Here is a 16,453-nt window from a genome sequence, read left to right as displayed (position 1 = left end):
TATGATGTTAGCTCTGGGTTTGTCGTAAATGGCATTTATTATGTTGAGGTATGTTCCCTCCCCACCCACTTTGTTGAGAGATTTTGTCAAATGCTTTTTCTGCATATCATCATGTGATTTTTAGCCTTCATTTTGTTAATATGGTATATCATGTTGATCGGTTTGTGCATATTGAACCATCCTCACATCCCTGGAATAAACTCCACTTGATCATCATGTATGATCCTTTTAATGTACTGATGAATTCAGTTTGCTAATATTTTGTTGAGGGTTTTTGCATCTATGTTCATCAGGAATACTGACCTGTAATCTTCTCTTTTTTTGCAGTGTCTTTGTCAGGTTTTGGTATCAGAGTAATGCTGCCCTCATAGAATGAATTTGTAGTGTTTCCTCCTCTTCAATTTTTTGGAATAATTTGAGAAGGACAGGTATTAACTCTTCTGCAAATGTTCAGTAGAATTCACCGGTGAAGCTGTCTGATCCTGGATTTTTGTTTGTTGGGAGTTTTTGTTTTTTTTTAAATTACTGACTCAATTGCATTACTAGTGATCAGTCTGTTCAGATTTTCTTTTTCTTCCTAATTCAGTCTTGGAAGATTTTATGTTTCTAGGAATTTATACATTTCTTCTGGGTTGTCCACTTTGGCTTATAATTCTTTGTAGTATTCTCTTATGATTCTTTGTATATCTGTAATATTAGTTGTAACTTCTCTTTTACTTCTAATTTTATTGATTTGGGTCTTCTTTTTTTCTTGATTGAGTCTAAGGGTTTATTAATTTTGTTTATCTTTTGAAAAAAACAGTTCTTAGTTTCACTGATCTTTTCTACTGGGTTCTTTTTGTTTTGTTTTGGTCTCTATTTCATTTATTTCTACTCTGATCGTTGTTATTTCTTTCCTTCTACTAACTTTGGGCTTTGTTTATTCTTCTTTTTCTAATTCCTTTAGGTGTAAACTTAGGTTGTTAATTTGAGATTTTTCTTCTTTCTTGAAATAGGCCTGTATTCCTATATACTTCCCTCTTAGATCTGCTTTTGCTATGACCCATAATTTTGGCAAGTTGTATTTCTATTTTCATTCATCTCAAGCTATTTTTTGATTTCCTTACTGACCCATTGGTTTTTTTAGTAGCATGTTGTTTAGTCTCCACATGTTTGTGTTTTTTCCAGTTTTCTTCCTGGAATTGATTTCTAGTTTTATACCATTACGGTAAGAAAAGATGCTTGATATAATTTCTATCCTCTTAAATTTGCTGAGACTTGCTTTGTGGCCTAGCATGTGATCTGTCCTGGAGAATGTTTCCTGTGCACTTGAAAAGAATGCATATTCTGCAGTTTTGGGATAGAATGTTCTGTAGGTATCTATTAAGTCCATCTGGTCTAATGAGTCATTTAAGGCCACTGTTTCCTTATTGATTTTTGGTCTAGATGTTCTGTCCATTGATGTATGTAGGGTGTTAAAGTTTCCTACTATTATTGTATTATTGTCAATTTCTCTCTTTATGTCTGTTAATATTTGCTTTATATATTTAGATGCTCCTATGTTAGATGTATATATGTTTAAATATTACATCCTCCTCTTGGATTGACCTCTTTATCATTATGTAACGTCCTTCCTTATCTCTTGTTATAATCTTTGTTTTAAAGTCTATTTTGTTTTACATTTGGCAGGGTATATATGTACATGCCACTCTCTCACTTTGTCCCAGATTACCCTTCCCCCTCCCTGTGTGGATAGGGAGGGTGGGAGGGAGGGAGACAAAAAAGGGAAGAGATATGGGGATATGTGTACATGTATAGCTGATACACTTTGTTATAAAGCAGACACTAACACACTAGTGTAAAGCAATTATACTCCAATAAAGATGTTAAATAAATAAATAAATAAAGTCTATTTTGTCTGACATGTGTATTGCTACCCCTGCTTTTTTTCCCATTTCTCTTTGCATGGAGTATCTTTTTCCTACCCTTCACTTACAGTCTCTGTTGTCTTTATCTCTGAAGTGAGTCTCTTGTAGGCAGCAAAGAGATAGGGATTTTTTTTTTTAAATCAATTCAGCCACCTTATGTCTTTTGATTGGGGCATTTAGTTCATTTACATTTAAAGTGATTATAGATAGGTATGTACTTATTGCCATTTTGTTATTTGTTTTCTGGTGGTTTTTGTAGTTCTTCTCTATTCTTTTCTTTTAAACTCTGTGGTTTGATGATTTTGTTTAGTGTTATGTTTGGGTTCCTTTCTCTTCTTTATCTTTTTTTTTTTTTTGGTTTGTGGTTACTATGAAGTTTATATACATACATATATATAGATCTCAACGTATCTCTTGCTCTAGTCATTTAAATTCAAATACATTGTAAAAGGTCTACATGTTTTACTCCCCCTCCACATTTTGTTTTTGATGTCATATTTTACATCTTTTTGTGTATCCTTTAATAACTTATTGTAGTTACAGTTGATTTTATGACTTTTTCCTTTTAACCCTCAACTAGCTTTTTAAGTGGTTGATCCACTGCCTTTACCACATACAGTTGTCCCTTGGTATACATGGGAGAAGGTTCCAGGGCCTGCCGTGGATACAGAAATCTGAAGACACTCAAGTCCCATAGTCAGCCCTCTGTATCCACAGTTCCACATCTGTGCATTCAACCAACCTCAGATCATGTAGTACTGAATGTACTTATTGAAAAAAAAGTTCATGTATAAGTGGACCCACACAGTTTAAACCTGTGTTGTTCAAGGGTCAAATGTATTTGCCTTTACTAGTGAGATTTTTCCCTTCATGTATTTTCTTATTTCTTGTTATTGCCTTTCTTTGGTTTTGGTTTTGCTGGGTTTTTTGTTTGGTTTTGTTTTTTGTTTGTTTTGTTAAAGAAGATCCTTTAACATTTCTTGTGAGTTTAATGGTGATGACCTGTTTTGGTTTTTGCTTATTGGGGAAATTCTTTCTCTCTCCTTCAGTTCTGAAGGATAACTTTGCCTGGTACAGTATTCTTGGTTGTAGGTTTTGTTTGTTTTGTTTTTGTTTATGTTTTTCCTTTCAGCAGTTTAAATATATCATGCAACTCCATTCTGGCCTGCAAAGTTTCTGCTGAAGTATCAGCTGATAGCCTCATGGGGGTTCCCTCAAGTGTGACTCTTTGTTTTCCCTTGTTGCCTTTAAAATTCTCTATCTTTAAATTTTGCCATTTTAATTATGACATGTTTTGGTGTGGATCTCTTTGGGTTCATTTTGTTTGGGACTCTCTGTGCTTCTTGGACCTGGATATGTTTCTTTTCCCAGGTTATGGAAGTTTTCAGCCATTATTTCATCAAACACATTGCCCCTTTCTTTCTCTTCTTCTAAACCCCTATAATGCTAATGTTAGTACACTTGATGTTGTCCCAAAGGTCCCCTAAACGATTCCTATTTTTAAAAATTTTGTCTTATGGATATTCTGATTGGGTGATTTCCACTATTCTGTCTTCCAGGATGCTTATGTGTTCTTCTGTATCACATAATCTGCTGTTGATTCCCTTTAATTTATTTTTCATTTCAGTAATTATATTCTTCAGCTTTGATTGGTTCTTTTTATATTTTCTAATTCTTTGTTGAAGCTTCACTGTGTTCCTCTATTTTTCTCCAAAGTTCAGTGAGCATTTTAATGACTGTTACTTTGAACTGTTTATCATAAAAGTTACTTAAGTCCACTTCATTAGGGTTCTCCCACCCCTGGAGGTTTTACCTTGTTCTTTCATTTGGAACATTTTCCTCATTTTCTTTGACTTTCTGTGTTTGTCTCTATGAATTAGGCAAAACAGGTATCTCTCCTGGTCTTCAAGGTGTGCCCTTATGTAGGAGTGCTCCTATGCAGTCTGTATATGTTGAAGCCAGAGTTAGATTAGGGGGCATGCTGGTGCAGCCTTGGTAGGCTGGACAGAGCACCAGGCACTTTTCAATATGCTGTCTCTGTGCTGGCACTCAGAGCAAGTAAGTACGTGCATGAACCCTTTAAGAGGGCGTCTGGGTTTCCATCAGCCCTCTGGCTCTCCTGGTAGTAAGCCCCACTGGTTTTCAAAAAGCAGATAAGTAGGCTCATCTTCCTGGTGCTGGTCCCCAAGGCTGGAGTGCCCAATGTGGGGCTTGAAGCCCTTGCTCATTAGGGAGGACCTCCATGTTTGTGACCTTCCTTTCCATCTGTGGGTCACACACTGGGGGTATGGGTGCAGACTAGATCACTTCTCTTTCTCTCCTCCTTGTCTTGATGTGGTTTTCCCCTTATATCCTTTTTAAAAAATTTTTATTATATTGAACTATAATTGACTTACAATGTTGGGTTAGTTTCTGCTGTACAGCAAAGTAATTCAGTTATATATGTATGTATACATGTATACATACATATATATATATTCTTTTTCATATTCTTTTCCATTATGGTTTATTACAGGATACTGAATATAGTTCCCTGTGTTATACAGTCGGACCTTGTTGTTTATCCATTTTTCCTTTATATCCTTAATTTTATAAGAGCTGTTCTGCTAGTCCTCAGGTCATTCTCAGAGAGAGTTGTTCTATATGTTGTTGTAGTCTTGGTGTGTCCTTGGCAGGAAGTGAGCTCAGGGCCTTCCTAATCCACCATCTTGATCCTGCCTACTCAGAATGTTTTATTGTACTAATTTAATGCCTTTTCCATCTTAACTAAGCACTTATCATACACAGTGGCCTTAACTTTTACAGTTGAAGGTCCACCAGCAAAATTAGCACAGATTTTTTTCCTTCTTCACAATGTCACAGAAAATTCGTTCTTACTGTAGATCTTAGCAACTTCACCATACAATTTTTTTCTTTCTTTATTAAGTCGAGAACTTTCACCTTTTCACTTAAAGAAAGCACTTTACAGCTTCTCTTTGGCATATCTGAATTGCTAGCACCACTACTCTTGAGCTTTTGAGCCATTATTAAGTAAAATAAGGGTGACTTGAACACAAGCACTACGGTACCAGACAATCCGGTAACTGAGATGGCTACTAAGTGACTAAAGGGCAGGATATACTGGACAAAGTGATGATTCACATGCCAGGTGGAATGGTGCAAGATTTCATCATGCTACTCAGAACAGCATGTAATTTAAAAGTTATGAATTATTTCTGGAATTCTCCATTTAATATTTTCAGACCGCAGTTGACTACAGGTAACTGAAATTGCAAAAAAAGAAACTGTGGATAAGGGGGGGACTACCGTATCATTCAACCTTAAAAAAAAAAAAAAAAAAAAAAGGCCCTGATCACAGAAATGCCTTGGCTTACATCATCTGATCCAACCAGAGGCTCTGTGACGTCTCTACCAGTTATAATGTTCAGATTATAAAGACCCAAATTTTAGTGACCAAATGCAGGGTGATTGGAACAGTAAATTCACTATAGTTTCCAGAAAACAGAAATGGAATTGCTGACCAAATAGAAGAATGAGTAATGAACTCTGCCACCAGGCAATAGCAAACTGGACAGAACCAGCAGGATTTTGCCCTATAAAGAAGGCTTCAGGGTAGTAGAAATAACACAGACCTATACATTTGTAGATCTTTTCAAGGATTAGTCTGTCTCCCTAATACATGACTAGACTACAGCTAAGATTATTCTAACCCTTTTTAACAGATGACAATTTATCTTCTCTAACTATATTCACAAGGAGCTATGCTCAATAACTTTTCTACTGAGACACATCATTCAATAGCAGGAAATACAACTAATGCAACCTTTCATGCCACACCCCAGAAAATTTACACTTTTAGAATAAGTTAGAATAAGACCCTAAGAACCCAAACACTTTTTTCTATTCTTAGAACTAGTATGATCAATGAAAGAATTCCAGAAAGGAAGGTCAACAGTTGTTTGTCGTGTTTGCTGCTCTGTTAAAGCTATCCAAGGCCTTGCAGTTGTGTCTCTGATTACTCTGAATAGGATCTTGCTTCACCTTTGAAAACTCTATTATATGAGTTTGGAAAACTGGATGGTAAAATATTACGAGAAAAATTATATCCTTTAAAACACTCTTAAGGAACCATTTCTTCTAAAAAAATAAAGTAAGCTTAACCACTCTTTTACACTCTGCATTTAACAAAATTTCAAGCCCTAATCTTAACAGAATATATGTAATGAATGAAATGCATGTACCAAACACCAAAGTTAAATGATCGCAGTTCAAACAAACCTGAAGCCCCTGACAACAGATTTCGTGATATTACCATTGAAGTTTTCACTTCTGCCATTACCATGGCTGCTACAAGTGTAGACACCTTAACATTTTAATATAATAAGCTCTATGGTTGGGGAAAAGCTTGTCAAGTAGTTACACTGACATATTTTAAAGCAAACAATTTCTCATTGTCATGTCACTGGCTAAAGTATGCTTTAGAGGATTTTTTTCAAGACTATTTTTAGTATTACTGGACCATAAATTTTCCAATGGGGAGAGATCAAAACCTTCAGAATAATCATGTTCTAAGCATGTAAAGCCATTAAACACTGCAATGCCCTTCATAATTTTAGCTGGTTATGCATTAGAGCAGATCATCTCATGACTCCTACTTGAAAGTGGAAGAAAAAAGTATAGTCTATTTGGCATCAAATTTGTGGTCAGGAAATTATGTCATTTAGTAGAGTATTGAAACAGTTATATAAGGCATTTTATTTAACATGAAAAATAAATCTATTTTAGTGGTTATAAGCATTTCAAAAACAAAGGCTGGCACAAAGCTATGGAACCATTTCCCCACTTAGCTTATGAACCTCAGGTATTGCTGGCAATATTAGTTTCTTCCTGTAATTCATTTCTGCCAAGCGTAATGAAATTCTCACTTTTCAAACAGAGCAGAAAGAGAAACTTGAAACTGTGCTTCATGTATCATCACCAACATGTTCAAAATTTAATAAGAATAAAAGAATAGGAACACACATCTCAAAACGTCAAGCTGTTCCCTTAAAAAAATGTTATCCTAGCGCTCTCCACAGTCATAAATGGAGGTAAATTCTCAAACCCACTCAGTTGTTAACTCCTAGACCTTTCTATCAATTTTCTCTGGGCCTCCTTGATCACTGTTTGAAGCCTTTAAAATATGTCTCTACCAGCAACTTAGGAGTGAACTCCTGGGTAACACCTATAGGTGTGCGTTTCCTTGAAGGTGGTAAGAGCCATAAAGAACATTCAAAGCTCATCTAGGAGGTTACGATGAGGGTTTAGGACTACTGGAATTAGTGGACACCCCAAATTTAAACTTGGCAGATGGTTCGGATGTTTTATTAAATTACATGGGCTAACTGGTCTTTGATGTATTTGTTTTTTGGGTATATATGGGTTATTTAGGTTGACCTAGGGGACATAAATGCCAAAGAGAATTCCTTACTGCCTCAAGTAAAAATAAATTTTATTAGAGAGAGGAAAAAGACTAATAAAGAAATTAATGTATCTAAACTTGCATATACTTATTTTAATTACCCAAGTTTTCTGTTCTTTATAGTCACACAACTAGGTACCAAGGAGAATTGTCCTGTGTGACTCCATAGCGTCTCAGGGATGTGGGATTCAAACCTGCCATCATGTGATTTATAGACCTGTCAAGTCTTATTCACTTGCACCAAAGCTACAAAAGCGGTAAGAAAACAATTCTTACAAACTACAGACTAATGATTGGGAAGTAATAAAAAGCAGAGGTGTCAATAATAGCTTTTACGGTTCCAATCGAATGCCATAACATGATCACGGGCAAGGAATGACAATTTTTAACTCATAATCATTACTAAATAACCTTTAAGATTAGCCCAATAAGAGACAGGTTCAAAATATGACATACACTGTACCTATGATGAAACAGGAAGGTACAGTCAAACTAGCTTCAAGATGCTTTGAGATACTTTGCATGGACTGGGGACAAGACAGCCAGAAAAGCTCCATGGAAAACTGGGAGATGATACACCAGAATTAAGAGCAACACTGACTTTTAGTGGATTTTTCATCATATCAGGCACTTTTACAAGGATACAAATTAAGAGTTTTGCTGGGATTTGGATAAGCAAAATTTGCATCTTCTAGAAGTATCCATTTCCTTCATATGATCCATTACTCACTGTTGACTTTATTGATATGGCCTTGGATTTCTGCTTGTGTCAACAATTCTTCATATGCATCTCTTTCTTCTTCTGAAATACAGTTATTCTGCAAAACAAAGGTTTCATTGATTCCTGAAGTTAAATGTTTCCAAAGCTCGATATTCAAAAGCAAAAACTTAAAGAGTACTAAAAACCATTTGCTAATATTCATGTGAACTCAATACAAGCATTTAAGAGTGCCTGATCTGTGCAGGGCACTAGGGTTAGCTATGCCGCCAAGGGTTACAAAGATGAACAACAGACCCAGTGACTCTCTGTAAAAGACTAATTGTCTAATGTGCAAAACATTAGGTTGGACCACTTGATACTGCCATTTTTTTGTAGATCAAAACCAGATGATTATTGGCAATTTCATCTCATTCAGTCTAACAAAATCAAGAACACAAATAATAAATATACACAGCAGAACAAAATATATTCTAGGGAAGGACATACTTGGTTGGAAAGAAAATTTTAAGAAGAGACAACGGTTGAGGAGGGTCTGAAGGAAGAGAGTAATATTCAAGGCGGAGAGGAGAGAGCAGGATGTAGACAACAGGATTTGGTCACAAAGGTGGGAAAGCTTGGCATGTCGGGCTATAGCACAGAGTGTGTGTCCAGGGTTAGCCAAAAAGATGGGGAGGTAGGTTGGGAATCCTGGAGCCTTTTAAGGCCAACAGAAGGACCTCTACCTGCAGTAGGGAATCAGGGGAGGTTTCTGGTGGGATGACATCAGATCTGTAGCTAAAGATTAATTTTGCAACCTTAGCTCTGAGAGGGGTTGGCCTGGAGAATGATAGGAAGCAGGGGGACCCATGGGGAAGGTGCTGAGAGAGCCCTGAGACAAGGTCAGGAGGGACAGGGCCGAGGCAAGAGCGGTGGAACTAGAAGGTAGGTGAGGGAGGTCAGCCTGTCAAGAAAAGGCAGCAGAAGGCAGTGATGGATGGGACATGGGGGACATAAAAAGAGTTCTGAAACAATGTGGGAGTCATTCCAAAGGGAAGTCAGCAAGAGGCATGCATAGGAGAAGGGCAGGGTGAAGATGAGCACCCTTCTGATGTGGTGGGGAGCAAAGCCAGTGGGACACAGAGATGAAGGTATCTGGAGGAGCTTTAGTGGGGCCTGGTAGCAAGCTGACGGCTGATTTCTTCAACAAGTGGATAAGCTCAATGGAGGAAGAACAGAGAGAGGAGTGATTCAATGACAGACTTGGAAGAATCCCTATATTTGGAGGGAGGAATAGGCAGAGACATTAAAAGATGCACAAGAGAACCACAAGCATAGAAGGCAGGGGGGCAGGCAATCTAAGGCAGGCGGGGCAGCGTGAGGCAAGTGTGCCAATGCTGGCAGAAGCCACCCACTGAGAAAAGGTTAGGATAAACGGGTTACTTTGGGTAACAGAGCTGAAGCTGATATGGCAAGAGTTGAAGGAGAGGAAAGTTGGCGAGGAAGTGGAATCTGAGTGCAAAGTTTTTTGGTTTTTTTTAAAATAAATTTATTTATTTAATTATTATTATTTTTTATTTTTGGCTGCATTGGGTCTTCGTTGCTGCGTGGGCTTTCTCTAGTTGCGGCGAGCGGGGGCTACTCTTCGTTGCTGTGCACGTGCTTCTCATTGTGGTGGCTTCTCTTGTTGCAGAGCACGGGCTCTAGGTGCGTGGGCTTCAGTAGTTGTGGCACGCGGGCTCTAGAGTGCAGGCTCAGTAGTTGTGGCACACGGGCTTAGTTGCTCCGCGGCATGTGGGATCTTCCCGGACCAGGGCTCGAACCCATGTCCCCTGCATTGGCAGACGGATTCTTAACGACTGTACCACCAGGGAAGCCCCAAAGTTTTTAATAAGACAGGAGGTGGGCTATATGAAGTGAGGATCAGGAGCCGGCTGCTTTGTCGAGGAGAGAAACCACTTCCTCAAATATGAGGGGAAACTATAGGGAAAATATGAGGAAAGTGGATTCAAAAACATCTTCTCTAAACTTCACCAAACCCAATTATTAGCCTCTAGTAATAAATCTGAAGGTAAGCCGGCTACTACAAGGTTGGTGATACCCAACAAGGGAAGATCTTTATCTGCTGCTTCTACACCTTCTAGGTAAGTTTTCAACATGACCTTCCATCGTTGTGACCTGTAATATTCATCATAAAAAGAAACCTAATTTCCTTATGGAGTGCATGGTCTTCTTTAACCCTTACATTTCACCCAAACCAATGGCCTGTGGCTAGAGAGACCACAGCCAGCGAATTTAAAAATATCCCTTGCTGGGAGTTCCCTGCTGGCGCAGTGGTTAAGAATCCACCTGCCAATGCAGGGGACACGGGTTCGATCCCTGGTCTGGGAAGATCCCACACGCTGCGGAGCTACTGAGCCCGTGTGCCGCAACTACTGAGCCCGTGTGCCGCAACTACTGAGCCCACGTGCCACAACTACTGAAGTCCACGTGCTCTAGGGCCCGCGTGCTGCAACTACTGAGCTCGTGTGCTGCTACTACTGAAGCCCACGCTCCGCAACAAGAGAAGCCACTGCAATGAGAAGCCTGCGCACCGCAACAAAGAGTAGCCCCCACTTGTCACAACTAGAGAAAGCCCGCATGCAGCAACGAAGACCCAACGCAGCCAAAAATAAATAAAATTAAAAAAATAAAATCCCTTGTAACATTACAGCTTTTTCAAACTAGCAATGCATAACTATGCTTATTACTGTATTGATCACTCAGAATCTCATTGAATACCTTCAGCCTTGCATTTTCCTCTTTTCTCTTCTTGGCTTCCCAGAGTTCCTTCTGATATTCCTGTGCAAGGTTGTCATCCACTAAAGTCAAAACTGCATTTGGGTTTCTTAGTGTTATAATGGTCTGCTCGGTTATTCCTTTTTCAATAGCTTCATTAATGGCTATAACTGCAGCATGCACTGCAAAGCAAAGAGAAAAAAAGAACTTTATCAACAAAAGACAACATGGGCAGGTGTACTGGCCCTGCAGAACTTAAGCAGTTTTACTTTCTTTCTTGGGGTCCGATAAAGCATTCAACAAAGAGACCTCAGACACATCACAAAGCATCCCTCTGACAACCTCCCCACCTGCCCATCTATCTTGGGTCCTGTCTCGGTGTCTGTTATGTAATGCATATTCATTTATTCGACTTGCACTGAACGTCTAAAATGAATCAAGTACTATGTGGTTGACACGGAAAGACTCACAACAGTGAGTATCCTGCCACTGAAATTTAAGGACATAGCAGAGAAATGTTTTGGAGAATGAAGACATTACTGTAACGTCTTAAATCACATTACACAAGTGGATGTCTAGAGTCCAAAGTTAATTACTTGGTTATGTTCTGATGTGTTCTAATTAACCATCTATAATACATATAATAAAAAATTTTAGGCTGCTTATAATATCTTCTAAATATTCTATTTCTTATAACCAAAATCAAGAATAGGTAAGTCTCACGTCATTGGCAAGTTTGAATTTTAAGTAGACTTACGTGCAGCTTCATCCACGGACAGTTCATTAGCCAGAATACCACCTATTTTGCTGAAAGGTGGCATCTGTATTCCATATTTCTCAAGCTCCTTTCTCATATTACTGATTTCCTCCTCTGAAAAAGAACAACAACAAAAAAATCAATGAAAGCCACAGAGATGGAGGCAGGAATGAATATATTTGTGTTAAGAAATGTCTTCATCAAGAACGTGGGGTCAGTTCTAAACAAGAACCTTAGGAAGAAGCCAGCCTTGGTTTCTCATTTCACAAATGTCGGGAAACAGAAACCCAAAAGAGTATAAACAAGATAATAAGCAAGTTTTCTCCTCTGATCAATATAAGAAAAAAAAAAAGGGAATCAATAATATAAAAATGAAAAAAATTATTGCTACATTTTTTTAATAACCATACTGTAAAAAATTACCAAGATAAGGAGTAGTACCTGTGAAGTCTACTTTGCCCAACAAATCCTGGATCTGGGGTGCAATTCCTAGTTTGAACAGATACAAACTGAAAGAGAAACCATAGAACTGTCAGAAACTTTATCATGTAGATCTTAGAGCTAGAAATTACATAAATCTTAAGGGCTTTTTTAGTTGAGAAACACCGAAGAGATCATCTCATCTAATCCATTCATCTTACAGATGAGGAAACTGAGTCCCGAGGTAACACAGTCCCTAGTGGGACCAAGACTAGAACCCCAGTCAATGTCCCAAAGACTGGTCCTCTGTAGTACACAGCACTTCCACAGGGCCAACTAACCTAATCACCCAGTTGTAGGGGGCAAAAGGAACACAATTAACACAAAACAGTAAGTAACAAACACAGTAAACATTTCTTTGGATATTATCAACACATGATTTTATTTTGTTTAGAGTATAGCTCAAATTATATTTTCCTTTTCATTCCTATATACACCTCCAAGTACCATATATCCCTTGAGGAAACATTTGTTTTACACATTCTGAAATAGAGTAAATAGAGTAAATAGAGTAAATAGAGTAGCAAGACTACTGGTGGATGGAATGATGTTAAAGACAAACCACGACGTGGATATATTAATAAATGGAAGATGCAGAGCAAAGTTACATATTTTAAAAAAATTCAATAGGAAGCAATGATGGTCCCCAACCTGCCCATAATTTGACAAAAGAAGCTGGAGTCTGACATCTAAATTCTACCAAAGAAGATGAAAATATATGGTTATATGACTTTTCACTTCATCACTGAGCCACAGTTTCTGATCCATATTTGTCTTAACCTTCCCAGCCCCCAAGATTAATTCTACAGCCCAACTAAAAAATTCTGTATTTACTTAATATCAGCTCTGACAGATTTATAACTTAGGAGATTTAATAAGAAGTTAGAATTACACATAACATATATGGGAAAATGAACGGAGAATGATTTTGACGGTTTGAAGTACTTCAAGACTCACTTCAGATGTTGATGTGAGATAGATCTTAGTTTATAAAATATAAAATTTCACTAAAGGAGTTCAAGATCAAGCCTTCTTAATGGAATGAAAACTCTTAAAATGAATGATTAATCAGTATAAGCAGCATGCATTGAAATTAAATTTTTTGACCATCTGTACAAAATAATCACTTAGAAAAGCAATATGTGATCAAAGTTAAAAATCAGTGATCCATGGTTAAAAAAATACATAGAAAATCATCACCTGGAGTTAAACACTAAATATTTTGATATAAATCCTTTTAATGTTGTTTCTAGAATTATCTATTTCATAAACTTATAGTATTCTATAATATGAATGTACTATAATTTACTTAACCAATTGCTGAGCACTTAGATGGTCACTAATTATCCACTATAACAAATAATGTTGCAGTGAACCTACATATATAGATACACCTTTGTGCATATATCTTATTCATCACATAAATCCCTATAAACAAAATTGTCAAATTGAAAGGATATATGCACAAAGCTTTCAATATATTTTATCAAATTGTGTTCTTGGAAAGAGATTATACTCATTTATTCTCTGTGAGTAAAGGATTAACAAAACCCCTTTCCCTTCTGCAATAGGTGACGTTTAACTTTCTGGCTCTGTTCCCCCAAGAACGCAATAAAGGTATACTGACAACCATGCTACCAGGCACCATGGCTTAGGAGAAAAACAACCCGTGACTGGGAAATTGCATCTTGACTAGAAGGAATCATAAATAGACTTTATACATTTCAGGTGTTCCTAAGTTCAGTGACTCTTTTCCCTCAAAACCACAGCCAAAGGACAATGAACAAATGACATCGTAAACATATGGTAATTTTAACTTTACTACTAAATTCCAATATGATATTCATATCTTATTCACAAGGGAAAAACATATTAGACTCTGAAAGTCATTCAATGTAAAACAGACATTATGTATTCATCATTCAAAGCTAGAAAGACAGGATCCATTCTTTAGTTTATTTTTATTTTTTAAAAAATTTATTTATTTTATTTTTGGCTGCATTGGGTCTTCGTTGCTGCGTGCAGGCTTTCTCTAGTTGTGACAAGCGGGGGCCACTCTTCGTTGCGGTGTGCGGGCTTCTCATTGCGGTGGGTTTTCTTGTTGCGGAGCACGGACTCTAGGCGTGCGGGCTTCAGTAGTTGTGGCTCGTGGGCTCTAGAGCGCAGGCTCAGTAGTTGTGGCGAATGGGCTGAGTTGCTCTGCGGCATGTGGGATCTTCCCGGACCAGGGCTCGAACCCGTGTCCCCTGCCTTGGCAGGCGGATTCTTAACCACTGCGCCACCAGGGAAGCCCCCATTCCTTAGTTCAAATTCTAGGTCTTTAGAGATTGTCAAGGATATAAAACTATACAGCCGCTAAAGACTTTACTACCAAAGGTTCATGCCAAACAAGTCATTGTAATTAAAACTAGTATGCTGACATTTCCAAAACCATAATATTTTGGGAACCAATTCACTATTTATCACATGGGAAAAATATTCCAGGTAAAAGGGAGCTCATGTCATGTGGAACAAATAAAACGTCAAGCTAGTCACACGTTCCTTTCTAGTAACAGGAATGACAAAATTCAACAGAATTAGACAGGTATGGCAAAGCTACAAAAGAATTCTAGGAAAATAAAATCAAACCATACTTTAAAAAATAAAAATAGATCCATAAATTATCAAAAATGTATCATTTTATTACTTCCATTCTTTCACAGTACCTGTAGTTTGTAGTTTATTCTTCCCTTTTACAACTAAATTAAAAAAAACACCTGAACTAACTGACAAAAAATAAATAAAAATAATTCAATGGGAAAAACTTTGAAAATGCGACAGTAAAATTTAACTAGGAGACACCCATAAAATGTCTTCTAACAAATTTTATATATGTGTGTATTTATGATGTGTATTGCATTAATATTCTGCTAGTTTTAACATACTTTAAACTTCTATTCTTGCATCAAAGCCTAAGCTAATGAATACTTACTATCCTTAATATATTTTTACTTCTATTTCCCCACCTATGTAATGTTGAGATAATCTAGAATTTTAGATGCATTTTTAAATTTTCATATTATGCACCAAAAGTTTAGATAACTAAATTTTATTAGTTTCTTTTCTAAATTAATCTACATCCAATTTTCCTCTTTCTTAGTTTTATCTTTGGTTTTGCTATGTATAAGCATATTTGCTAAATAGATAAAATGAATGACTCACTAAGTGCACATATTTTACTATTTTCATTTGTTCCTTGGGTGTTGGTTCTGTTTGTTGAATGTAATTCCTCTTTCATAGCATTGGTTTCCTTCAAATGTCTGGTATTTCCTGATTTGGGGCTTATCTTAAGGTTTGAGACTTGTTGCTTGTCACTGTTGATTGCAGGTCCCCATGACAGAAGCCAGCCTTAGGGAGACGGTAGGGGAACAACAGGGCTGATGCCCAGAGGGTGCCCGGTGTCTTGTCTTCTTAGACTGGGGTTCCCTGTGTCTTCCTGCAGTCATTAGCTACCTTGGGTACTCGTGTGCTACCCTGCCATCAGCATCTACACTTGCTGCCTTAGGGAAGGCTCAGCGGGTCTAAGCCCAATTATGCTGGCTTAGGGGCTCTCCTTTTCCGTCTCTGCTTGGAGCAAACCTCATAGCAGCTCTGAGCTCTGCTGCAATGGCTCAGTGGTTTCTGGGTTGTGGTCTTCTGTCTTATTTCTCAGTCAATCCAAACCTATCTGTTTGCTTTCTGTCAAGGGTTATCTAATTTTCTGATCAATGGAAAGCATTCTTTCTTACTGCAGATGATTAAAAAAACAAAACAAAACCTACTACTTTAGTCATTTCATGTCAGTTTTGTAAAAAGAAAGACAACCATGTTCAAATATCTTGACACAACTGCTTCCACTGCATCTCCTTTTTTTACCCGGTCATACATTTAATTACTATTTATGGAATATCTACTGTACAAAAAATATTTTACTCTACTGTGCTGTCCCTAAAATAAAGGTATTTAGTCTTCCACAAAACATAGGTTTGTTGGTAATATGAACTAAATTAATTACACTAACAGAAGTGTTAATGTTCCCCTATGATACTAAAGAAATTAGAAGACTATTTCTGATTATACTTTTTACTTCTCCATTGTATGCTGTATAATTGTATGCTGTATAATGTAAATCTCACAATAAGCAAACATCCTGGTTTAACTAAAAGTTACCACAAGGTGGAGCTGAGAAGTTAGTTACCTTTTGAATAGAAAAATCGAGTTTGATTTATCTCAAATCAGCTTTTCCTAAGCTAGTCAGGATCAGGTAGAAATCTCATTTGCCTTTACATACTTTTACCAAAAATGTTTTTTAAAATGTTAATGTGTATTTTTTATTTGGCTTAAGATTTCAACAT

General features: G+C 37.3%; 1 protein-coding gene across 1 annotated transcript in view; it reads right to left on the bottom strand.

Moving 5' to 3' along the window:
• Positions 1-16,453, bottom strand: part of IQGAP2 (IQ motif containing GTPase activating protein 2) — a 283,554-nt gene that overhangs the window by 104,028 nt on the left and 163,073 nt on the right. Inside the window, exons 6-9 of the mRNA XM_061189375.1 lie at positions 12,042-12,109; positions 11,601-11,714; positions 10,847-11,025; positions 8,099-8,186 (exon numbers count right to left, since the gene is read on the bottom strand). Of these exons, the coding sequence (XP_061045358.1) occupies positions 8,099-8,186; positions 10,847-11,025; positions 11,601-11,714; positions 12,042-12,109 (449 nt within the window). The remainder of the gene's footprint in view (positions 1-8,098; positions 8,187-10,846; positions 11,026-11,600; positions 11,715-12,041; positions 12,110-16,453) is intronic.

This window comes from Eubalaena glacialis, chromosome 4 (assembly GCF_028564815.1).
Source record: "Eubalaena glacialis isolate mEubGla1 chromosome 4, mEubGla1.1.hap2.+ XY, whole genome shotgun sequence".
Lineage (NCBI taxonomy): Eukaryota > Metazoa > Chordata > Mammalia > Artiodactyla > Balaenidae > Eubalaena > Eubalaena glacialis.
Note: the sequence above shows the minus strand (reverse complement) of the source record. Positions and strands in the feature narration are given on the sequence as shown.